We start from the raw sequence: 26,084 nt of genomic DNA, 5'->3' as shown, positions 1-26,084 counted from the left end.
TAATAATTCTTTGAGGGTTGTACTATTCAAGCACGGTAAATGTAAAAATTAGAACCAATAAATGAGATTGTTATCTATGTTTATATGAGAGCATCATGTAAAATGCTTAGAAAGCTGATAGTGTTAACCTTCAAGGTTGCAGTCTGATGTTTTTAAGCTTGATCAATCAAGAATTTTACCTATAACTTGTGCCTAGAAATATGCAGCTATTGGTAGCAATCAAAATGTGTAGCTATGGGGTTTGGATACATATGTAAAGGCCATCCATACAATAATTGCTAAGATTGCAGTTTCCATTTATGGAAATTTTTGCATACTCATCTTTACACACATCGGGACAATACAATAACTTTCGGTGCATTAGAAACCAGCAAACAATTACATTGCAAACAATTTTCTACAGATTGCAGTTCAATATAATTGTAAGATTTCCATCACCATTCCGCCTTTTGTCCTTTAGCCACTGCAATGATCTGCCAGTTGCTTGAACAGAAGAACCAAATACATGGAATGTATGGCACAGAAACAGGCCATTCGGCCCAACTGCTCTACACAAGAATCCCAGCACCCCTCACATCTAATCCCAGCAGCATAACCTTCTAAACATTTTTCCCATGTGCTTATTTAGCTTCCCCTTGAATGCATCAAATTCTCCTTAAATGCATCAATACTGAAGATCTACTGAAGGTTTAATGCTCCTTCATGCCAGCCAAAATGTGATTAACTAATGAAAGTGCAGACGTATGTAGAATTCAAATTGTCTTTCCACTGAGTAAATAAATTCCTCAGCAACTTGTCACTATAATTCAACTGCCTAATCAGAACTGGAGATGCATTTCATAACAAGGGCACTGTAGAGAAAATCCATGTATTTTTTTTTTACCTTCAACTCCGGCTTACTATGTAGGTATTTGTGTAGAACATAGAGAGAAAGAAGCTGTGTGCATTGCTCATCAAATGCTTCTTGTAGCATCACTTCATTGACAACAGCTAGCGCATCTGGAAGGAGAGCAACAGTTTCATATGTCGTCCTTATAGTCAATTTAGAAATAAAATATTTTTAATTGGGGCAACAGCTATTTATCTTAAATTCTATTTATTGTGCAAATGCCTTGTCCTTCTAAATGTGTACAAGATTATAAATCTATTGCACAGCCATCAAAAATTAAAGTAATTACAACAATGGAGTAGAAAACATTAGCCTCGGTTACACACCCTGCCTTAAGCTGGGCTTCACATAGTAGTTAACACAGTTAGCTTTACAGATTTTTGTATAACTGAAACTGATTGTAGCACAAGATGGAGGTGAAGACATTGCTCAGTACCATAAACATCAACACATCCAGAGCCACTGGGGAGAGCTTCCATCCTTCTTGTTAATTAAATGCTGAAACTGTCAGACAGCTCTCTGTTGTGTATCCCAACCCATGTTTCCTCCCCCAAAACAAGTAACCTTAATGAACATTTAACTATCGCTCTTTGTTTATAGATACATTTTGCAACTATATTGAATGGTCGCAGCATACAGTAGAGGCAACTAACCTTGGGGAGAAAAGACTTGTGATTTAGGTTAGCTGGAATGGGCAGATTGCTATCAGCCATACTGAATTAACTTTGAAGTAAAATTTTTAAAAAATATTTCTCCTCCTCATGTTCTCCAATTAATGTATCAGAATTGTTTGGCCAAAAGGATGTACAGTATGACTGAGTAGTCTGCTTTCAGCCTTTATATGTATGAACATAGGAAAATAACGTGCAGGGAAAGACCAGTTGGTCCATAAGCCTGTTCCACATCAGTAAACAACTACAGGCTAGGACACTGGCAGTGAGTGAGGGTGCTTTCTCCATCTCCACTAGCAGGATGGATAAGGGTGAACGAGTGGATGTGGTGTATTTGGATTTTCAGAAGGCTTTCGATAAGGTCTCACACAGAAGGTCAGCACACGGGATTGGAGGAAATATACTGGCATGGATTGAGGATTGGTTAACAGACAGAAAACAGGGAGTAGGCATAAACGATCATTCTCAGGTTGGTAGGCGATGACTAGTGGGGTATCGCAAGGTTCAGTGCTTGGGCCCCAGCTATTCACAATCTATATCAATGATTTGGATGTGAGGACCAACTGTAATATTTCCAAGTTTGCTGATGACACAAAACTTGATGGGAATGTGAGTTGTGAGGAGGATACAAAGAGGCTTCAAGGAGATTTAGACAGACTATGTGAGTGGGCAAGAACACAGCAGATAGAATATAGTGTGGAAAAATGTAAAGTTATCCGCTTTGGTAGGAAAAACAGAAATGCAGAGTATTTCTTAAACGGAGAGAGTTTGCGAAATGTTGATGTCCAAAGAGACCTGGGTGTTCTTGGTTCATAAGGAACTGAAAGCTAACATGCAGGTGCAACAAGCAATTAGGAGGGAAAATGTTATGTTAGCCTTTATTGCAAGGGGAATTGAGTGTAGGAATAAGGAAGTCCTGCTGCAGTTGTACCGAGCCCTGGTGAGACCACACCTGGAGTATTCTGTGCAGTTTTGGTCTCCTTACCCAAGGAAGGATATACTAGCCATACAGGATGTGCAATGAAGATTCACCAGATTAATCCCAGGGATGGCAGGATTGTCCTATGAGGAGATATTGAGGAGACTGGGCCTATGTTCCCTAGAGTTTAGAAGAATGAGAGGTGACCTCATTGAAATGTACAAATTCTTACAGGGCTCAACAGGATGAATGCAGGAGGGGTGTTCTCCCTGGTTGCATGGCGGGTGGGGTGGGTGGTGTCGAGAGCCAGGGGACACAGTCTCAGAATAAGAGGTAGGCCATTTAGGACCGAGATGAGGAGGGATATCTTCAGTCAGAGGGTGGTAAATCTTTGGAATTCTCTACCCCAGAGGGCTGTGGAGGCTCAGTCATTGAGTATGTTCAAACCAGAGGTCGAAAGATTTCTAGATACCAAAGACATTAAGGGATACGGGGATAGTGCAGGAAGATGGTGTTGAGGCTGAAGGTCAGCCATGGTCAATTTAAATGACAGAGCAGGCATGAGGGGCCAAATGGCCTTCTCCTGCTCTTATGTTCCTATCAGTACGGGAAAAGACCTGGGGCAGGAGTGAGGTGATGAGTGTGTAATTTTGGTCCCAACCCAAAATGCAAAATACTGGCCCAGGTCTCCACGTGGGGCCTTCAAATGATAGTGCAGCTAAGGTTAGTAAATTAGTGTGTAGGTATCTGTGGATCCTCTCACTATTTGACAGGTCTCACTCAACCAACTTAGAAATTTTAATGACAGGGTAATTACATAAAATTAAATATATATATAGTGTTTAATTCTTACATCAGACTTTTAGCACACTTTGGAACTTCATACACTGGACAATTTGGAGATAAATGACTGGCGGCATTTTCCCCTCAAATCAGACAATTTAAATATACAAACTATAATCAGTCAACTAACATTTCTCACTTACTCATAAGGTCTTCTTCCTTAATGTAAGAGTCCAATAGTAAATTAAATGTGAAGTTATCTGGAAAAGTTCCATATTGTAACTGCAAAAGAATTTGATATTTACAGATCCAAGAGAGGAAAATAAAATCACCAACATTCAAATCAAAGAAGACTTCTAAAAAATAACTTTGCACCTCTACACAACATTTTCTTTTGATTTAACAACAAGCTGCACTGCAATACTAAATTACCCAGGCCAATGTGCCCGTCAGTCAAGAACTGCCCCGGCTGTTGGGTCTCATTTGCAAAGCAACTCAGCTTGGTACTGCATTGGCCACCAGACAGACTTAAGGTGTGCATTCCCAAATCTTGATCACATAAAAATGTAACATCTCTTCACCAATTTGATCCCTGCAGGGAAATTCTAAAGCTGTCAATTTGTGAGTACACCATCCAAAGTGTATTAATTTTTTTCTCTTAAATTTACATTGAGGAAAGTACTGTGTTAGGCTGGTCCATTCAGCCCATTTCTCAAACAATGCTGGTAGCCGGATTTTTGTGAAGGAGGTAGGAAGGCTGAGTCAGGAAAATTGCACACTCAGCAGCCTTGCCATTAAGGAGGCCCTGCCCGCCATAACTTTGTCCCAAGGAGGCAGGGATAGGATGGAGTCAGGCCCGAGGTAGCAATGGAGGCAAAAACAAAAATAGCTGGAAAAACTCAGCAGGTCTGACAGCATCTGCGGAGAGGAACACAGTTAACATTTCGAGTCCGTATGACTCTTCATCAGAACTAAAGAAATATAGAAATGTGGTGAAATATAAGCTGGTAGAGAGGGGTGGGACAGGTAGAGCTGGACAGAGGGCCAATGATAGGTGGAGGCAAAGAAGAGATTGCCAAAGATATAGTAGACAAAAGGACAAAGGGGTGTTGATGGTGGTGATATTATCTAAGGAATGTGCTAATGGTGACATTAAGGGTAGAAAGCAGGACAAACAAGTAGCAGATGCCCTAGTGGGGGTGGGGTGGGGGGAAGGGATCTAAATGAGCTAAAAGGTGGAGATAAAACGATAGATTTAAAAATAGGTGGGAAAAGAAAAATACATTTAAAAAATAAAACTTATTGGAAAAAGGGGGAGCGGAAAGGGGGTGGGGATGGAGGAGAGAGATCATGATCTGAAGTTGTTGAACTCAATGTTAAGTCCGGAAGGCTGTAGAGTGTCTAGTCGGAAGATGAGGTGCTGTTCCTCCAGTTTGCATTGAGCTTCACTGGAACATTGTAGCAGGCCAAGGTCAGACATGTGGGCTTGAGAGCAGGGTGGTGTGTTGAAATGGCAAGCGACAGGGAGGTCTGGATCTTGCTTGTGGACAGACCGAAAGCGTTCCGCAAAGCGGTCACCCAGTCTGGAGGCAAGCCCGTCTCCATTTACTGGGACAACGGCCCAGTTATGGTTATGAATGTCAGGCCCTCAAATCTTCACCCCTTACCCACCCCCCATGCTCCTGCATGCCCTTTCATACCCCTCCATGCCCCCCATGTATCTTCCATAGCCACTCATCCAGTATCCACTAGTACAGAAGCCATGTAATAGCAAAGGGAATCATTTGAAATTGATATTGAAAATATACACTTCCAGTTATTTAATAGAGTGATAAACAATCTAATAGTCAGTGAGAAACACAACTATTCATTTTTTCAAAAAAATCCTGACCCAATTGAAAAAAAAGTAAATCCCCTCAGGTGGTCATTCAGTTGTAAAAATCACATCAGAGACAGATAATCCTTTAATATTCTATTAAAACTGTCAATCAAACTGTGAACACAGCCTCCTGCTGAGATAAGTTGTTTAACAGCTTTTGAAACTCAGCCAAGCATTCATAATGACCCCAGCTGTCAAAGGAAGCCCTTGGAAATGCGAACAATGGAGCCTAATAAAACTACAAAAGCAGATGGTCCTGTTTTTTCTTAAGCTCGGTCCAGGAGCAGCTGTCTTTTTTTCTCTATGTGATTGCTGCAGATCCATTTTGTTTCAAACTTAAAGGGCTGCGGACATTTAAATCACTTCAGATCATGACAGTAGAGTTCCCAAGCATTGCTTTCTTCAGTTTTGAATGCACAATATCACTTTTTCCAATAGGAAAGTACTCTAATGCATCTCAACACTTCTACAGTGCTGATCAATGTAATGGTCGGATCACCTTTGTAGGATGGAGCCCTATAAATAATCATTGCAGTAAATACATATCTCACTTTCAACACAGCATCTAACTATTGAAACTGAAAGACCAGATGTGTTTTTTTTAATTTCAAAACTTATCAATGAAAGAATTCCAGGAGCAGAAGGTTTTTTTTTGGTTCTTCACTTGAGACCGGGGTTCCCCTTGTTTCATGACTCCTCTGAGGTGCCATGAACCACCTATACATACAGATTGCACAAAAATCATGGGGCAGTTTGAACTCCCCACCCAGTAATGGAGCTAGCAAGGGTGGGAGTGCTGCTTGCAGGCAGGCTACCCACAACTTTATCCCACTCCAGCAAAAATGGCCAGGAAGTGGAATCGGGGTGGGAATCCCAGAATTGGGTTCCACTCCCCATTTTTAAAGGGGTCCCGAGTCGGCACTTGGTGAAAAACCGGGCCTGGGTCTCCATCTCCAGTGATAGCTGGTTCTCAAAATTGTAGAGGCAACCGCACTGGCTTCATTGCCTGACCATGGCATTTTGAAATTCAGGCTATTGTTAGAAGTAGTGCAAAAAAATAAATGAAGCTTCAACTTCTCCAACATGCTTCAAGTTTCCAACAATCATGCAGGACAACCCTTTTAGAACATATTAAATTATCATTAGAGAAGGATGCATATTCTCTCTTAGTACCAGAGCAATGCTTTTCGAAAAGTGATCAAGTCTGGCAAGGTCAAATTCATCAGCTAAACAACAAACATCAATAGTTTTGCGAGTAAAAATATAACAAAAGAAAAGTCCAGTGATAAATATTGTAATAGAATTCAATTATCTTTCTGTATTAGGAATCTGAATAGAAGGCAAATAATTAACCTCTAAAACAAAAGAGTGGTTATAATATTGAACTTTCCAGTTAGAAAGGATGCACCAAGAATTCAAATAGCTGTTACAAATCTCTATCTCTAAGGTCTGAGCTAGGTTGGCTCTCAAGCTCACTGGTCACTTCTGTAAGCTTGCAACCTCTTCAAACAGGAGTGCACATTTTACTGCCCAATCTCCAAAATCATTATTACGGAATAGACAGGGCGGATAGCTAGCTTGAAAATAAATATTGTTGAAAAATTGTCCTTTTAACTTTTCATGAAATGAGGAGCACAAAGAAATAACTCTGAAAATTATTCTATTTGCTTAAGTAAATGATGCAAACTTGCTGGTTTGCAATCATGTCTCCTCTCACCACCTGCTTTTCATTTGACTTTCTATAAAGTCAGGACAGCATATATGATGGTGTTGAAAGTCTACATTCACCAGTATTTAGAATGGTTAAGGCACAGGAGACGGCCATTCATTCCATTGTGTCCATGTCAGCTCTCTGGAGCAGCAACTCAGCTAGTCCCACACCCCCAACTTTTTCCCTTAGCCCTGCAATTTTTTTTTCTCTTCAGATAATTATCCAATACTCTTTTGAAAGCCAAGATTGAATCCTCCTTCACCACACCCTACGACAGTGCATTCCAGATTCTGACCACTCGCTGCATAAAATATTTTTCTCATGTTGCCTTTGGTTTTTCTTTGCCATTCACCTTAAATCGATGTCCTCTGGTTCTTGGCCCTTCCACCAATAGGATCAGTTTCTCCCTATCTAATTATCTAGATGCCTCGTGATTTTGAACACCTCTATCAAATCTCTTAACAACTTTCTCTCCTCTAAGAAGAACAGCCCCAGCTTCTCCAATCTACCCTCCTAACTGGAGTCTCTTATGCCTGGAATCAATTTTGGCAATCTTTTCCTCACCCTGTCTAATGCCATCACATCATAAATGTGGTGCCCAGCCCGGACTTGAACACAATACTCCCACTGAGGCTGAATCATAACTTCCTTGCTTTGCACTCTATGCCTCAATTTATAAAGCCCAGGACCACATTTGCCTTTTTAACCATTTCCTCAATCTGCCCTGCCACTTTCAATAATTTGTACACATGTTCCCCCAGGTCCCTCTGCTCCTGCACCCTTTTAAAATTGTATCCTTTATTGTATATTATCTCTCCTCATTCTTCCTCCCAAAATGCATCACCTTTCAATTCTCTGCATTAAATTTCATTTGCCGTGTTTCACTGCTCTGGTCTTGTGTTCTTGAAATCTATCTCTCCCTCCTCATTGTTCAAAGTACTTCCAAGTTTTGTTTCATCTGCAAATTTTGAAGTTGTGCCCTGCATCCTAGTGAATCCCAAAATATACCTTGTTCCAGTCAGAAAAACTGTTCACCACTACTCTGTTTCCTGTCATTCAGCCAACCTTGTGTGGGCAGATTTGCATTAATGGCAAAAATCGCAGGGTCAATAGTTTTTGGTCAAAGTGCCGCCTTCAATACCAATGTAAAGTTTCGTATTAAAAGTCCATTGTTAAAATAATAATCTGAATGCAGGATAGCGGACTGCTATTTGTTGACTGGCTGCTCCAGGTCTCAGTTTCCCGTTCTTTTACTAGCAGCTGCAGTCTTTGCTTCAGCTCTTGTTTCATTGCTGTTCTGTATTTCCTCACCAGGGACTGTTTGTAATTCAAACCCCAATCTCCACACTTGTGCTTTTTATTATAAAAATTGCTACAGTTACATTTTTCATAAGACATAAATATGTGCTGGAGAATCTGGTTGGCTTGGCACAGAAATCCATTTTGAGTAGGAGGAATGAGAAGAGGAACATGAACTAAATGGTACAATTTTAAAAAGGATGCTGGAACAGAGAGAACAGGGATGTTTGCACAAGGACAAGCTGAGGAGGCTGTTAAAAAGCATAAGGGGTCTTTGGCTTTATTACTAGAGGCATAGGCTACAAAAGCAAAGAAGTGATGCTAAACCGCTATAAAACACTGGTTCATCCTCATGTCAAAACATTGTGTTCAATTCTAGGTAGCACATTTAGGGAGAATGGAAAGCCCTGGAGAGAGGTTTACCAGAATGGTACCATAGGTGAGGACCCTCAGCTATGCAGAGAAACTGGGGCTGTTCTCCTCCGAGGTGAGAAGGTTGAGAGAAGATTTGACAGAAGCATGCAAAATCATGAAAGTTAGACAGGGCAAGCAAGGAGAAACCATTCTCATGGGAAGAATTTCACCCATGTCGGGTGGGCTCAGCTGGGGGCGGTCGGGAAATCGACCGTTGTCCGTGATCGGGGGGCCGGAAGGCGATTTCACGCCGGCGGGCCAATTAAGGCCTGCCCAGCGTAGGATGTGAGCGGCAGCACTCAGCGCTGTGCAGACAGTGGTGGTGGTGGGGGGAGAAAGAGTGCGATGAGCAGGGACATGTTAATAATGAAGTTTTAAAATTTTTATTTTATTTTTATTTGCTTTAGGAAACCTCATCCCACCCGTGGATGAAGTTTCCTGAAAAGTACAAAGGCCGTTTGGCCTTTTTGCCTGACCGCCTGTAAGGTTGGACAGGCAATGAAAAATTCAAGTGTGGCCTTAACAGGCCTTTTAATTGTCGGCGGGCAGGCTGCTGACTTCGGTGAGCGCCCGCCGAATGAAATATCGCCCGACTGCATGTCGACGTTGGGATGCTCGCCCAACGTCAATGCGGGTCATTTTACGCTCGAGCGGGTTGGGTGCGTGCCCACCCACCGAGCTAAAAATTTTACCCAATAAGTAAGGTCAGTCACCAGAGGACACAGGTTTAAGGCGACTGGCAAAAGAACCAGAGGCGACATGAGGTAATTTCTTTTTTTTTTTGAACACGAGTTGCTGCGATCTGGAATTAACTGCTTAAAAGAGGCTGGTGGGAGCAACTTGAACAGGAATATTCAATAGGGAATTGAATAAATACTTGGAGGAAAAAATTTTAGACGATTATAGAGAAAGAAAAGGGGAGCCAGATTAATTGGGTAGCTCTTTCGAAGTGCTGGCACAGGCACAATGGGCCAAATGGCCTCCTTCCATGCTGTATAATCGACTGATTCTATGGGTGCTGTTGAATTCCAGGGATCCTTATCATCACTGTATCATTAGCATATACTTTCAGTCCAAGAGCCGCCAAGCTGATATAGAAACCTAGATTGCTTAAGGGTTCAAAAGATGCTGACAGTCTAAGAGTTATATTACCTTCCTTTGACACCTGTAATAATAATGAAAACTAAATTTATATTTTCTTAATTAACGGATGCATAATTGTAATGGAAAACAGATTTTGGTATTGCAGTTTCTTGTTGAGAATTCTCCCCTTATTTTAAACTCTAGTTATTGGGGCAGATTTTTGTCCGGGTGTGGAGGCGCACTGCCTGAATGGCCACACTTTGATTTTTTTGAGGGGAGATCCAATCTTGGAGGAGATCCCAACCCTGGTGCCATTTTTCTCTGCCCTTTTCGCAGGTTGGGAATTTCTAATATGCAAAACGCACACCCGCTGCTGCGGAGGTCTGGTTCCCCCGTTTCAAATCGGGCTGAGAATCCTATTTCCCCCTGCATAGCGTTTTTGTCTGGCGGTGCAGAGTTTTGGAAGCCCATTTAAGAGCACACACAGGTTTAAGAGTTTGTGAAGAAAACGGAAAGTTTGCTAGGGAGTTGGGAACATTCTGAAAGGGGAGTGTAAAACGTTTTGACACATTCAAATGGGGCTGGCATGGGGAAATGAGGAGACATCAGGGAATGTGAGGAGACATGGGGTGAGGGGGGGGGCGGGTGGTGAGGTGGGTGAGGGCTGAGGTTTAGGGGGCTTTTAAACAATGTTGGGAACTAGGTTGCTGCATTGGAGAACCAAGGCAGACTTTCTAACAAGACCACCTCTGCACCCACTCCTCACGCACTCCATCATGGCTCGCAAAGTGCACTGCAAACCCAATCAATGTGAAAAGATAAAAATCCCTCGTAAAGTCACATGGGTCATGCATTTTATAAGCCCCAAAAGTGCACAGGTCGGGTTTTCCTGACCCCAGACAAAAATTCAGTGTCAGAAATTCTTTTAGTTTGGCAAACATGTAAAAGGCACTGTACCAATTTTTCAGTGCAAAAACTGTTAGCTGCAGCAATCTACCACAGTGACCTCACAACCTCATGGTGGCACTCAGGGTAATCCACTGATGTTATTGCATAGCACAGTGCATGGTAATTTGGAAAAAAAGATTAAAACTGACACAGCAAAACATCTGTTTCACATATCAGTATTATAGTTAGATCATATTTGAACTCTCTAAATGAAAACGTTGTGACCACAAAGCATGCAAGCTATATATTCTGGTCTAAAATAAAATCTATTAAAAGATAGATTGCTTGTTTTTTTTATATAAATACAAATATTGGTTCAGCACTTCAAAGAAGTAAATTGGAACGTATTTTCTATTTTTGCAGACATAGGGTTGGGTCTTGCTAGAAAAATAATGGTGTGTTAATGTGCAAATTGGTCAGCAAGCTCAGGGGTCTAAGAGATACTCCATGAGTTGCAGATCCCAAAAACGTGCTGGTTGATTTACGCTGTATCAACTTCTACCCTTGGTTGCACTATTCTCTCCATTCTGGTATTCCAAGTACTGGCTGTGGGAACATAGCTCATTATGCTCTCGTCAAAGAGTGGTAATCTCATCACAAAAAGGAATATCTTGGCTATGATATTTAAACTACAAGTCCCTTTTAGGATGATAGGGGGAACCTATCAGAAAATATTAGGATCTATTAATTACTAAAGGATAGTTTTTTGGTGCACTGCTGCTGCCAAACTGTGAATAGCCTTATACATGGTCAAAATTCCAATCTCCTACCTGCGTAAGCCCAAAAATCTTTCTGGTCATATGCCTGAGACTATAAAGCTTACAACTGTAACAAAAAAGCAGCTTGAGTATTTAGATGAAGTCAAGTGTGAAAAGAAAACGGCAATTGAAAGGGATCAGTCATTCTCTGCACATATACAAAAGTGTAGTACTAAGTTCTGACTCAGTAACTACATTGTATGACTCTAAATGAGGTGATGTTGCCTATGTGAGTGACAACGCAATACAGGATTGCATGCTACATGATCAGATTCTTGCTTTCAGTGGAAATCTTTTGTGTGTTACCTATCAGGATTGTTCTGCTAAACTCCATCTTGGGAATACGCCAGAGACTTAATTTCATGCACTCCCATTTCTGTGATGAAGTTCAAATCAGTTGCTTCCAGGAAACATGACATATACCTCTTTAGAGATTATAACTTTAAATTAATCAGGTCAAATATGTACAAGTAAATTGTTCCTGACAAATCCTTTATTCTAATGCCAGGAATACTGAAACAGAATTAAAAATATAATTTTCACCTGCTTTAATTAATTTCTATACTGTGATGGATCGCTCGTTCATACTCAAAAATGTTGTCCATTGCAATGCATGTTTATCCAGCTACATAGTTTACTAATTGTACCTGGTTTCTCACGGTGTGCAAGGCCTTGTCCCTAGCATCATACTTCAAACATTGTCGAATCCAGCTGTGAATAGTCCAATCTCTTAAATACCAGCAGTTTGGACTATGTCGAAACCTAAGATTTAAAAAGAGGTGACGACAAAATAAGTTTCAAAGCCACTGCCCTTCAGTATTTTTACTAAAACAATTAAACTAATGCTTCAGACAAACAGAACTTGGACTAACATTGGATCAGATGTTAAATAAAAACCAAAGTGAGGGACATAAAGCATCTGATGTACTTCATAATCAAGCTAGCTGAATTTAAAACAGAAAGTGCTGGAAACAGATAGACACAGGCGAGGATTTTTCAGGTGGTGGGATTTCCAGGGCAGGGATGTTGGCTGCTCCGCAGCCATTTAACGCTCTGTGGAGCAATAATTAGTTAGAGGCGAGACTTCCGCCCCTCAATCAGGAGGGAGCCCTGCCCATCTGATTGGCTGACAGCACTAGCAGGAGCAGTAACTACTGCTGGGACTACACCTAGTCCCATAAATCTAAGTGCCAGGGGCCCAGGACAAAGGTAAGAATGGGAGGCTCACGGCAGGACAGGAGGGCAGGCCCCCGGAGTGGTGCAGGAACAAGAGGACTAGGTGCAGTGTTGGAAAGACGGTGGGGTGGGGGGGGGGGGTGAAGAAGTGCCTGGGAAGGGGGTTGGGATGCAGAGCTTGGAAGGGGTGCCCTGATTAGGAAAGGGGTCCAATGATGGAGGCCCTCCCACCACCACCAACACCCCCCCCCTCGCACTGCCACCTCTCTTTTCCGCCTGAGCCTCAAGCAGGCTAACCTACCCAGCTTCCCCCCCACTCACCCTGAGCTCCTCCTGTTGGCTTTAAAATTGCAACTAAGAGGGAGCCACCCCTGAAGTGGGGGCAAGGACAGGCAGTCCACCTAAGCCTTGACCGGCCCCAGTAAAATTTCTGACAGGTTGGGGGAGGGGGCCAGTGGTGGGAAGGCCACCAGGTGAATTATATGTGCCCCTCTTCACAAACCCGCCGCCGGGGACCCCTAAAATTCTACCCATAGTCTTTTACTGAGTCCCATGTTCCAGCAATTTCTTTATTCAGAGACTAACCAGAGAATGTTTTACAACAGGGAGTGACTGAGTCACAGACTAATGCACCATTTAAAGAAAAAATGGATAAATATTTGTTGAGAGGAACTTACAATGCTATGGAGAGTAGGTAGGATTCATTTTGAATTGCTAGCAAGAGCTAGCACAGGCATACGGGCGGAATAGCCACCAATTACATGCTGTAAACTTCTGTGATTCCATCAGGAAAGGACAAATAAGTAAGCAATACACAACATAACTTGTGAATTTTAAATTACTGCATATGCAAAGTTACTTGTTGATGGCCGTGCTATATAAATCACTCGCAATGTAAAACAACCACATTTGACTATAACCTGGGATTGAAAACATAAGCCCAGTAGAGCAAACCTACGCCTGGAATTTTTGTGAGGGTTCATTCGGTTTCCTGCCATAACATCTGCCCCCAACGAAGAAATGACATATGATGACTAAAAACAGCCATTTACTTACGGGAGGCAGGAAGGTGGAGGCTGGGGCGGGGGGGGAGTGGGTGTTCCGCCAACCTTCTGCCCAAGTTAAGGCGCGAGAGTGAGAGAACCTTGCAAAAACTCTCCCATTAGCATTTAAATGTTGGATACAAAATATCCCCCAAAAGTGAAGCAACTAATGTTTGCTGTATTTGAGTCTGAAAGAGAATTACTTATAGAGCCGTTGGAACAGGTCAGACCAAGTTAGTTTTCTATCACATATTTATAAAAAAAAAACAAATACAAAAGGCATGACTTCAAGTAGATGTGGCTCTGTAGCATAAATGCAGCACAAAGTTTTGCCTCAGTTTAATTCACACGCATTTCAATTATTAATTTATACTTTTTAAAAATTCATTGATGGAATGTGGGTGTCGCTGGCTGGGCCAGCATTTATTGCCCGTCCCTAATTGCCCTTGACAAGGTGGTGGTGAACTGCCTTCTTGAACTGCTGCAGTTCATGTGGTGTAGGTACACCCACAGTACTGTTAGGGGAGAGTTCCAGGATTTTGACCCAGTGACAGTGAAGGACGGCGATATATTTCCAAATTAGGATGGTATGTGCCTTGGAGGGGAACTTCCAGACGGTGGTGTTCCCATCTACCTGCTGCCCTTGTCCTTCTAGATGGTAGCAGTCATGGGTTTGGAAGCTGCTACTAAGGAGCCTTGGTGAGGTCCTCAGTGCATCTTGTAGATGGTACACACTGCTGCTACTGTGCGTCAATGGTGAAGGGGGTGAATGTTTGTGGATGGGGTGCCAATCAAGCAGACTGCTTTGTCCTGGATGGTGTCAAGCTTCTTGTGCTGTTAGAGCTGCACTCATCCAGGCAAGTGGAGAGTATTCCATCACACTCCTGACATGTGCCTTGCAGCTTGTGGACAGGCTTTGGAATGTCAGGAGATGAGTTACTTGTCGCAGGATTCCTAGCCTCTGACCTGTTCTTTTGGCCACAGTATTTATATGGCTAGTCCAGTTCAGTCCTGGTCAATGCTAACCCCCAGGACATTGATAGTGGGGAATTCAGTGATGGCAATTCCATTGAATGTCAAAGGATGATGGTTAGATACTCTCTTATTGGAGCTCGTCATTGCCTAACACTTAAGTAGCACCAATGTTACTTGCCACTTGTTGGCTCAAGCCTGGGTATTGTCCAGGTCTTGCTGTATTTGGAGTGTATAATTGGTAAACATTTTCAACAGTAATTGTTTGGGGACAAGCATAAAGATTGTGTCTGTTGAGTTGATCATATAGAAAAACATAAGGTACACAAATAAATTGTCCCTCAATTATTAATGTAACTTTACCCTACCATTGGTATTATACATCTTTAAAAACTGACAAATTCCAACACTCAAATACAAAGTGGGCCATGATTTGTGTAGCAGTTTATAGAGGCCTGGAATATAATAAGATATACAAGAGCAAAATGCAAATATTAGGTTGGTTTAAAAAAAAAACCCAAAGCATTTCATATGGCTGATAGACATTTTAGTCGCAATTCCTGGAACAGGCGTTAATTATCTTATTAACCTTCCAAAACAGATGAGAAAGGAGATCATTGAACAGAAGATGATCTTTTAAGCTATTGCACAAATAATGCCAAATTTTCTATACGGATATTAGAATTTGTCACCTCTTAAAGACATACTTTGCAATAGTAGTGACAGTGTAATGGTAGCTTAATACAAGCAATATTCAGTATTCATCATATCAACTCGGCAGGCATGATCTTTATCCTGAGATTCCAACCTTCCCATGGCTTTTAAAGGCAGCAGCTTCTTTCTCAGGCACGGGAATAACATTTGCCACCAGAGGTACTGCTAATCCACAGATGCTTGTGAAGACCACTGTGTGGCATCAAACATGCTAGCTGGTGATTTGGGACTGAAACATTTCATCAACATCAGTTCTGTACAAATCTTACGTCAGACAGGCTTCTGGTCCCTTCTATCAGGCTCAAGCAATGGTCAGAAGCCTGTACTCTGTAGGAAACAGTCCCTCATTGTAATTTTCCCCAGAGCGGCCAATTAATAGCCAGCAGGTGGGCTCTCAAAGCTGGAGGGCCAATCAGAGGCCTTCCAGCTTGAAAGCAGCAGCAGGATGCCAAGGCAAGTAAGTGAGGGAGCGGGTGTTTCAAAATCTCTCCAACTTTATTAAAGTCGAAATAAAATATGGCTTTTGCAGATGGGCTACAACTGTGGAAGTTGGAAGCCCCACTATGGGGCAGCCAGCAACTGCTGCAGCACCCAAGCAGGCAGTGTGGGCCTCTGTGCCTGCTCGGAGCGCTGATCCCCTGGTCTGTCACCAGGAGGCCACCTCCAGGTAATTAAACTGGCCCCCACCATCTGCGGATATCTGGAAAATCTCAGTCAAGCTCTGTTAACAGGACTTATTTGGTTCTGCCCCCCCAACCCGGCTCTGGGAAAATGGCCTTTGGGAGGGATGGAGGCAGAGTCCTGGCATGCAGGCCAGATGTACTATTTTTAGCATCTGCCCACCTCTGCTCCTAGCCCCAGTGGCAGGTGAAAACCAAGCCCATTGTTTCTATTGATGTTGATGCATCACTATTGCGTGGAGATAGGCAGAACATGCTTAAATGTATAAATGTGAAGATATTTATCTTCCCATAGCTGCTGGTGACAATCTTAGTCATGAATAGTCATGAACTAACAGAAAAGGCTGATGAAGGGAATGCAATGGATATTGTCTATATGGATTTTAAGAAAGCATTTCACAAAGTGCCACATAAATGGCTGGTTAACAAAATTGAGGCTCATGGAATAGGAGGCTCAATATCAGCTTGGGTAAAAAAAAAAATTGCTTAAGGACAGAAAACAGCAAGTCACCCAAACCTGTGACTTCAGCCACCTAGAAGAACAAGGGCGGCAGATGCATGGAAACACCACAATCTGCAAGTTCCTCTGGAAGTCAAACACCATCCTGATTTGGTACGATATCACCATTCTTTCACTGTCACTAGGTCAAAATCTCGAAACATCCTCCCTAACAGCACTGTCGGTGTATCTACACCACGCTGACAGCAGTGGTTCAAAAGGCAGTTCACCACCAGCTGCTCATGGATAATAAACCCTGGCCTTGCTAGTGATGCTTACATCCCAAGAATGAATAAGAAAAAGGTTGTTTTCAGATGGTAGGATGTAGATAGGGGTGTTCCCCAAGGGTCAGCGCTATGGCCACTGCTTTCTTTTTTGCCATAAATGAATGATTTGGATATTGGAATATAGAATAAAATTTCAAAATTTGCCAATGATGCCAAACTTGGAGTTGTGGCCGTTAGTGAGGGTGATACCAATTGACTGCAGCAGGGCATAGATAGGCCAGCAGGATGGACTGACACCTAGCTGATGGAATTCAATATAGAGAAGTATGAGGTGATGCATTTCGGCAGAATGCCTAAACCATAGATCTAAAGAGTGTGTGGTGACAGAGGGACCTAGGGATTAGTGTGCACAGATCTTTGAAGGTGGCAGGACATATTGAGAGTGCAGTTAGCAAAGCACATGGGATCTTGGGTTTCATAAATAAGTATTGAGTGCAAAAGCAAGAAAATTGCTGAAAAGACAGACATGTTGCTGAAAGTTTTTGTCCACACCCGTCTACCTCAAATTACCATAGAAAGGAAAAATATCTCAAAAATTTGAACAGGTTAAACATTCCGTTTCACTCTACAATTGCTACGTGAGTGGTATTTTCCACTAATATGATGCTGCCATCAGTACAAAAAAAGCATTCTGCCTACCACACAATTAAGCAATGTCGTGTATTAATTTCAATGTCAGTGTGATGCCAGGTACTTAGGTCGTATGTCCCAGTGATTGGCTGATCAAATCAAACAGCATGTTTCTTCAGTTGTTTGTAATAGGCAGGGTACAAACTGTACTCAACCAGCCTACGCTTGCAAAACCCAAAACAAAACATCCACTGCTAGATATGATTCCATGATTGGGCAGCACTTGCTGAAGAATCCTGAGTATGCTAATAGCTACACTAACAACCAATTTAAGATGATCAGTTGAGCTAATAACAAGGCTCATTTATGCTTGCATAACCAAAATACATTCATACACAGGGATCCGTTCTCTGCAAACAAAAGGAATATGCCCAAGCCGCGTGCCTTCTTTGAACTACCCGGAAGCTTGGGGGACCTATAGTTCGCTGTTGCTTTCTCCATGCCAATGCCGCGGCCAGACTTGCCAACCAATCCGCACCTTTTTCTCCTGGGGTATAAATTGTAATCACTTGTGTTTGTCCTGATGAGTGCAAGATGAAAAGCTTCAGCAACATATGTTTCCACGATATTCAAGTTCTGTTCTACCAAGCAACTATTTGTATACAAAAGCAAGAAAGTTTTGCTGAACCTTTATAAAACTCTGGTTAGGCCAAAACTAGAGTACTGCATCCAGGTCTGGTTACCACACGTTGGAAAGGATGTGAAAGTCCTTGAGAAGATGCAGAGGAGATAGTTCCAGGGAGAAGGGAATTTAGCTAGAAGGTGAGGTTGGAGAATCTGGGGTTGTTCTTGGAGCAAAGGAGATTGAGGAGTGATCTTATAGAGGTATACATGAATATGACAGGTTCAGATAAGGTAGACAAAGACAAGCTGTTCCCACTAGCTGATGGTCAAAGGCTAAGGGCGACAGACTTAAGGTTTTGGGCAAGTGGTACATTTTATGCCATAGCGGCCTGGCTGCTTACAAGGGTGGCATAAAAAGGAGACAATCAACTATTTCAAAAGTAAATTGGATGTGCACTTGAAGGAAATAAATTTGCAGTGATACAGGGATAGAGTGGGAGAATGGGACTGATTGGACTGCTCTAGAAAACCTGCATAAACTCAATGGGCAGAATGGTCTCCTTTGATGCTGTAATGACACTGTGGGCAGGATTTTCACTTAGCCAAGCCAACTCCAGCGGCCTTTAAAAATGGCGAGTGGGACCCAGATGCGGAATCCCTGCCTCCTTTTCCAGCAGATCCCATTATTATTGGCAGAGGGTGGGAGAGAGCGTGAAAGACACAGGCAGCAAATCTGAACACAGCTGGGCCATTTGAAATAAGTGCTGAGTTCAAATAAAACCTCATTTTGGGTGTTCCATGGGCCTTAACTTGTAGTCTGAGAGTCACAAATTGATGGAGAAGGTGTAAACGTTCTTGAAGGGCGGATAACATCTGTTAAGTGTCATGATCTGAAGTTATTTAAATCACCAGCCCTTTAAACATGAAAAAAAAGGCTGCAGCTGTTGAGATTTTTTAAAAAAACATATGCTGCTGGACTGCATTGGTTGACAGGCCATCTGGTGTGACTTAGAAAATAACATTGCCATCTGTCCTTAGTTTCAATAGATTTCATTGTTGACATTTCCCAAGGGCTGTTATTACAGCTGAGACCATTATGAATGCCTGGGTGAGTTTCAAAAGCTCCAAAAGCACACCTCAGCAAGGGGGCTGAGTTCACATTTTGATTTGACAGTTTTAAGAGGCAATTAAAGCATTAGCTATCTTTGATGTGCTTACTGACTAGAGGTTTTTGTTTTTACAACAAACTAAACACCTGTGGGGATTTAAAATCTTTGAGTGGTTGTTTATTATTCTTTTATGGGGTGTGAGCATCGGCTGGCAAGGCCAGCATTTGTTGCCCATCCCTAATCGCCCTTGCAATTGAGTGGCTTGCTAGGCCATTTTAGAGGGCTTTAAGAGTCAACTACATTGCTGTGGATCTGGAATCTCATGTAGACCAGACAAGATAAGGACATCAGTGAACCAGATGGGTTTTTACAACAATCAATGGTAGTTTCATGGTCACCATTACTGAGACCGGCTTTCAATTCCAGGTTAATTAAATTTAAATTCTACCACATGCCATGGTGGGATATGAATCCATGTCCCCAGAGCAATAGCCTGGGTCTCTGGATTACTTGACCAGTGATATTAGTTTTTTCGGTGAAGGGTAGAGGGCCTAACAGCCTTTGAGACAACTCGGACGCAATCCCTGAGAACTGAGGTGGTTTTTCTAACCAGCCCACCTCGGCACTCACCCACCTACGTGGCTCCCTCCAAACTGCCTCCAGAGGCAGTAGGCCCGACTCAATCACGCCCCTGTCTCAACACCCCGCCCCCCAAACAAAAATTGTACGTATGGGAGTCATTCCCATGGAGATGGGTCTGCCGAGTCAGGAGATTACCCAACTTGAGCTTCCCGTCTCCATGGCAAAGATCCCGCCCTATGACCCTTCTTTAATCATCAAGTCAGAAGCATAGGTCTCTCCACCTGAGTTACCATCTAGTCAGCTTCAGATAATCTCGAATGCCCAAATGGCTAACCGGACAAGCAATGAAAAGCTTATCAGTGCTGTGTGCTGGTAGTTGCATGTGTTTAGTCAGCTATCAATATGTTGAGCTGCACTTTAGCCTAAGCCAAACCGTGTCTAAGTTCTCTGGGCTTAGATGAGTTCCCATAGGGGAATGTACAATTTATGTCAGGCAAACTAAAACACAGTTTAGAGGTGATTAAGCATGTTGATTGATTTCTGCGTATGAGAGGCACCTTGCTGGCATAAATTAAAATCGGTTATTACAAGTTGAATGGCAGCACAGCAGATTGCCTGAAGTTCAAAAGTGTAGTTTAAAGCAGCAGCATGCATCGGTCTTTCATCCCTGAAAACCATGTACAAATCTAGCACAGACTGTTGGGATAAAAGGTTGGTCAGTCAGCTGGCTATAAAGGTGTGATTTAAAAATGAGCTTGGGCAGTTTTAATCCAGTTCTAGCACAAAACTGTCTTTAATTCAGCACTAATTGGAAACTTCACTCAGAAAAGCTTGGTCCTAATTGGGCAGACAATAAAAAGCTTATCAGTGCTGCGTGCTGGTAGTTGTGTGGGTTTAGTCAGATATCTATATGCCTAGCTGCACTTTAGGGTCCCTAAGTCAAATTGAGTCTAAATTCCCTGGGCTTAGGTGAGTCCTGTGATGACAGCTGAAGTGAGAAGTGGACAACAGTGTCACCACGAGGCTTTACCGAGGGCGCTCTGAGGCACACAGTGAGGGCAGAGTACAGGGAACTTTATTCTGCACCAGCTCATCCTGTACCAAACACTGTGTTTGGCATTAGCATCTATTAGCATCCTTCACTGTGAGGAGCAAAAATCTGTTAAATCAATCAGTTCTCACTGCTGATTCTGATATTCTCATTTCTAGAAAGCAGTTTTACTATACACACTCTGTGGGTCGCCGCCTTGTTGTGGTGGAGAGGCTTGTGCGCACTGACAATCCCTTGAGCAAAGCTGTGGGGAGCTCTTTGCAGTACGGCCGCTCATGGCTACAAGGTTGGTGGGTGGTGCCAGACAAAACGCAGTCCAAAAAGTCCTCAATGGGAAACAAGTGCCTAGTGTACTCCAGCTATGACAAAAGGTAGCCATCCACAAAAGCTACAAAGACCATTTGTTTCCAAGGCAGTGTATCAGCAATCTTTCTTTCCAAGAATAATTCCACAGCGGAACAAGTTGCCAAAGGAAATAGTCAGTCTCACCACTTGAAATCTTCAAGGCCCATCTTTAAATTATCTCCATTTATAATTTTTTCATTATCATGACTACCATATCAGCTGGTCAAATTCATAATTGTTGGCAGAATACGGATGTTAGTCTGTCATGTTTTTGGGGGAGACGGTGGCATAGTGGTAATGTTGCTGGACTAGTAATCCACAAACCCAGGCTAATGCTGTGGGAACATGGATTTAAATCCCACCGTGGCAGCTGGTGCAATTTGAATTCAATTAATAAATCTGGAATATAAAGCTAGTGTCAGGAAGATATAATAATGTTATTGGAATTTACTGTAAAATAGTGGTATCTGTGTCTATGTGTGTGTGTGTGTGTGTGTGTGTGTGTGAGGCTTAATTGGATTAAAGGCAGCTGGTCTGGAGGCTTTGATGTAACAAAAGATAAAGCTAGGTTTCAAATGGTAGGTAAACATGGGGGAAGTTTAGAATGTAAGGTGTAAAAGGACATTTGCATTTTTAAATAAACCAGACTAGATTGTTTTCAAAGGAGGGGTGAAATGTGTCACGTAGAGGAGAGTGTAAGAAGTGGACCCTGGATCAGGTAGTCAGCTGCACCTAGGGGAGAGTGTGAGAGGAGGACCCCGAGCCAGGCAGACAGCAGCACCTAGGGGAGAGTGTGAGAGGAGGACCCCGAGCCAGGCAGTCAGCTGCACCTAGGGGAGAGAGTGAAAGGAAGACCCCGAGCCAGGCAGTCAGCAGCACCTAGGGTTTGAAATGTTGTTGAAGATATTTTGTGAATAAAGGTTCATCCCGAGCAGTTCTGTGACACAGGACTCTGTGCTCTACGGGCTGTTCCCAGGGACACACACCGAGACAAACATCGACTGCAGCTGGAGGATCATCAACTCGGTGAAAGACGCGCTTTGGTCTGCCCGAAACTTGTTGGTCTTCCAGCACAAAGAGTTGTCCCCGACCGATTGTTGCGGACTGGCACAATCCAAAGTCCAGGACTACGTGCTGAGGGACGCACTAAAGCTTGGGGCAGCTGCCGCAAAGGCGCAATGGGGAAGGGTCGCTGTCTAAGACCTTTCTACCACAGCGCACCGAGAGACTGGGAACTGTTTAGAGCCCCTCGGGCTGTACAGATCAAAATGAAAGGCTGTAAATGATTGTAATATTGTTTGTACTTATGCACCTGGTGATACATTTTGTAAAAGTTTAACCTAGATTGTACCCTTGTAATGTTGTTTTTGAAATGGTTTGGAATGTGATTGAAGATATTTTATGAATAAAGTATATTTTTACAAAAAAAAAAAAAAAAAATCTGTTCTTATCAAGTTTAACCTGGATTGTACCCTTGTAATGTTGTTTTTGAAATGGTTTGGAATGTGATTGAAGATATTTTATGAATAAAGTATATTTTTACAAAAAAAAAAAAATATTTTTGCAAAAAAAAAGTCAGCAGCACCTAGGGGAGAGTGAGAGAGGAAGACCCCGGGCCAGGTAGTCAGCAGCACCTAGGGGAGAGTGTGACAGGAAGACCCCAAGCCAGGCAGACAGTAGCACCTAGGGGAGAGTGTGAGAGGAGGACCCCGAGCCAGGCAGACAGCAGCACCTAGAGGAGAGTGCGAGAGGCGGACCCTGGGACAGGCAGTCAGCACCACCTACAGCAGAGTGCGAGAGGAGGACCTGTTTCTACCTGTCAGGGCCGAAGCGTGACGTCAAAGGAAAACAGGTAGCTGATTGGTGGGCATCTCTTCCGTGTCTCTTTTGATTGGCCAAGTGGTTTAAATCAGGAGACATTATTACTGCTGATGAGTACAGTTAAGAAGTACACTTTTAAAATATTTAACATCCAAATTAATTAATTAAATAGAATGGAGATGGCTGGGCAGCCGTTGTGTTGCAGCTGTAGTATGTGAGTGCAGGTGGACATCGGTGCGATCCTCGGTAACCACATCTGCAGCAAGCGTTGGCTACTCGAGGAACTTTGGCTTAGAGTTGATAAGCTGGAGTCCGAGCTACGGACCCTGTGACACATCAGGGAGGGGGAGAGTTACCTGAACACTGTGTTTCAGGAGACAGTCACACCCCTTAGATTAATTACATCAAATGTGGACCGTAGACAGGTACAGGAGGGTGTGATTGCATGTGACACAGATATGCGGATCCAGAATTTAGCTCTGGAGGAGCCTCAGCCAGTGCCCTTGTCCAATAGGTGTGAGGTTCTTGCTCCCGGTATGGACGAGGGCACAGACTGCAGGGAGGATGAATGAACTAACCATAGCACCGTGGTACAGAGCACCATTCAAGTGGGGGGAGCAAAGAGAAATGTAGTAGAAATAGGAGATGATATAGTTAGGGGAATAGATACTGTTCTCTGCAGCAAAGACAGAGAGTCTCCAAGCCTGCATTGCTTACACTGTGCCAAGGTTAGAGACATCTCTTCTGGGCTGGAGAGGAACTTGAAGTGGGAGGGGAAGGATCCAGTTGTCATGTTCCACGTAGGTACCAGCGACATAGGTAGGACCAGGAAAGTGGTTCAGCTGAGGGACTACGAGCAGCTCGGGGCTAAATTAAAAAGCAGAACCACAAAAGTAATAATCTCCGGATTACTACTTGAGCCACGGGCAAATTGGCATAGGGTAAATAAGATTAGAGAGGGTAACGCGTGGCTCAAGGATTGGTGTGGGAGGAATGGGTTCTGATTCATGGGGCACTAGCACCAGTACTGGGGAAGGAAAGAACTGTTCTGTTGGGACAGGCTTCATTTGAACCATGCTGGGACCAGTGTCCTGGCGAATCATATAATTAGGGTTGTAGATAGGACTTTAAACTAATTAGTGGGGGAGAGGGTTCAATTGAGGGAAGCTTAAAAAATCAAAAAGAAATGAGAGAGCAGAGATGCAGGGTAGTGAAGAGGCAAACGATAATCAAAGTGTAACAGGAAGGGGCATAAAATCTAAGCAGAAGAGTGCAGCTGAAAACAGAACCAGAATGAGCAATAATAAAAAGTCAAAGCTTAAGGTTCTTTATCTGAATGCATGCAGCATTTGTAACAAGATAGATGAGTTGACGGCATAAATAGCAATAAATGAATATGACTTGATAGCTATTACAGAGACTTGGTTGCAGGGTGACCAAGGCTGGGAACTCAATATTCAAGGGTATTAGACATTCCAGAAAAATAGGCAAAAAGGAAAAGGAGGTGGGGTAGTTTTGTTAATAAAGGAAGGTATCAGTGGGGTGGTGAGTAGTGATAAAGGTGCAATAGATCGTGATGTGGAATCAGTTTGGGTGGAAATAAGGTATAGCAAGGGGAAGAAGTCACGGGCGGGAGTCATCTATAGGCCCCTGAAGTGTTGTCTCACTGTAGGACAAAGTATAAATCGGAAAATAATGGAGGCATGTAAGAAGGGCGCTACAATTGTCATGGGTGATTTCAATCTGCATATTGACTGGACAAATCAGACTGGCAGGAGTAATATGGAAGATGAACTTGTAGAGTGCATCAGGGGTTATTTCTTAGAGCAATATGTTGCAGAACCTACCTGGGAACAGGCTATTTTAGATCTAGTAATGTGTAATGAGGTGGGGTTAATAAGAGATATCATAGTTAAAGATCCTCAGGGGGTAGTAATCACAACATGGTAGAATTTCAAATTCAGTTTGAGGGTATGAAGAAAGAGTTGTCTAAAGCGGGCTGCGAAAATAGGCTAAGGGGAAGGTCAGTGGATGAGCAGTGGTAGACATTTAAGCAGATATCTCATAACCCTCAGCAAAGATTTATCCCAGTCAAAAAGAAGGACTCGATGAAAAGGATGAACCACCCGTGGTTAACAAAGATGGTAAAGGAGAGTATCCAATCACACAAAGTAGCGAAAACTAGTGGTAGATCAGAGGATTGGGAATATTTTAGGAACCAGCAGTAGATGACTAAAAAGTTAATAAAGAGGGAGAAAATTGATTATGAAAGTAAATTGACAAGAAATATAAAAACAAACAGCAAGAGCTTCTACGGGTATATAAAAAGAGAGTGGCTAAAGTAAGCGTGGGACCCTTTGAGGGTGCGACTGGAGAATTGATAACAGGGAACAGGGAAATGGCAGATAACTTAAACCAATATTTTGTATTAGTCTTCATGGTGGAGGACATTATAAACATCCCAAAGATATCAGATAAGCAAGGAGCTAATGGGAGGAAAGATCTTGTAACAGTCTCTATCCAGAGGGACAAAGTATTTGACAAACTAATGGGACTAAAGGCAAACAAGATGCCAGGACTTGAGGGCCTGCATCCAAGGGTTTTAAAGGAAGTGTCTGCAGAGATAGTGGAGGCACTGGTCAAAATATTCCAGAACTCACTGGATTCTGGGAGGGTGCCAGCGAATTGGAAAACCGCTAATGTGACGCCCCTATTCAAGAAAGGAGGGAGACAAAAAGCAGGAAACTATAGGCAAGTCAGCCTAACATCTGTCGTGGGGAAAATACTAGAGTCTATTATTAAGGAAGGAATAGCAGGACATTTAGAAAAGCTTAACGCAATCAAAGAGAATCAACATGGTTTTGTGAAAGGGAAATCACGTCTGACAAATTTGCTAGAGTTTTCTGAGGATATAACAAGCGGAGTTGATAAAGGGGAACCAGCAGATGTAGTGCCTTTGGATTTCCAGAAGGCATTCGATAAGGTGCCACATAAAAGGTTATTGCATAAGATCGGAGCTCACGGTATTGGGGTAATGTATTAGCATGGATTGAGGATTGGTTAACACACAGAAGACAGAGAGTCGGGAATAATGGGACTTTTTCAGGTTGGAAAGGCGTTAACTAGTGGAGTGCCACAAGGCCCTCGGGCTTCAATTATTTATAGAGTCATAGAGGTCTATAGCACAGAAAAAGGCCCTTCGGCCAATAGAGTCTGCGCCGGTCAAACAAATTCCTAACTATTCTAATCCCATTTTC

At 42.8% G+C, this 26,084-nt stretch overlaps 1 protein-coding gene across 2 annotated transcripts in view; it reads right to left on the bottom strand.

The window, feature by feature from the left end:
• mrps27 (mitochondrial ribosomal protein S27) overlaps positions 1-26,084 on the bottom strand; it is a 107,087-nt gene that overhangs the window by 37,170 nt on the left and 43,833 nt on the right. For both annotated transcript variants that reach the window (XM_078564235.1, XM_078564243.1), the window contains exons 5-7: positions 12,002-12,116; positions 3,466-3,544; positions 884-999 (exon numbers count right to left, since the gene is read on the bottom strand). In XM_078564235.1, coding sequence (XP_078420361.1) covers positions 884-999; positions 3,466-3,544; positions 12,002-12,116 — 310 coding nt within the window. The remainder of the gene's footprint in view (positions 1-883; positions 1,000-3,465; positions 3,545-12,001; positions 12,117-26,084) is intronic.

Source organism: Cetorhinus maximus, chromosome 2 (genome assembly GCF_964194155.1).
Source record: "Cetorhinus maximus chromosome 2, sCetMax3.hap1.1, whole genome shotgun sequence".
Lineage (NCBI taxonomy): Eukaryota > Metazoa > Chordata > Chondrichthyes > Lamniformes > Cetorhinidae > Cetorhinus > Cetorhinus maximus.
The sequence above is the reverse complement of the archived record's forward strand: the minus strand, read 5'-3'. Positions and strand labels throughout refer to the sequence as shown.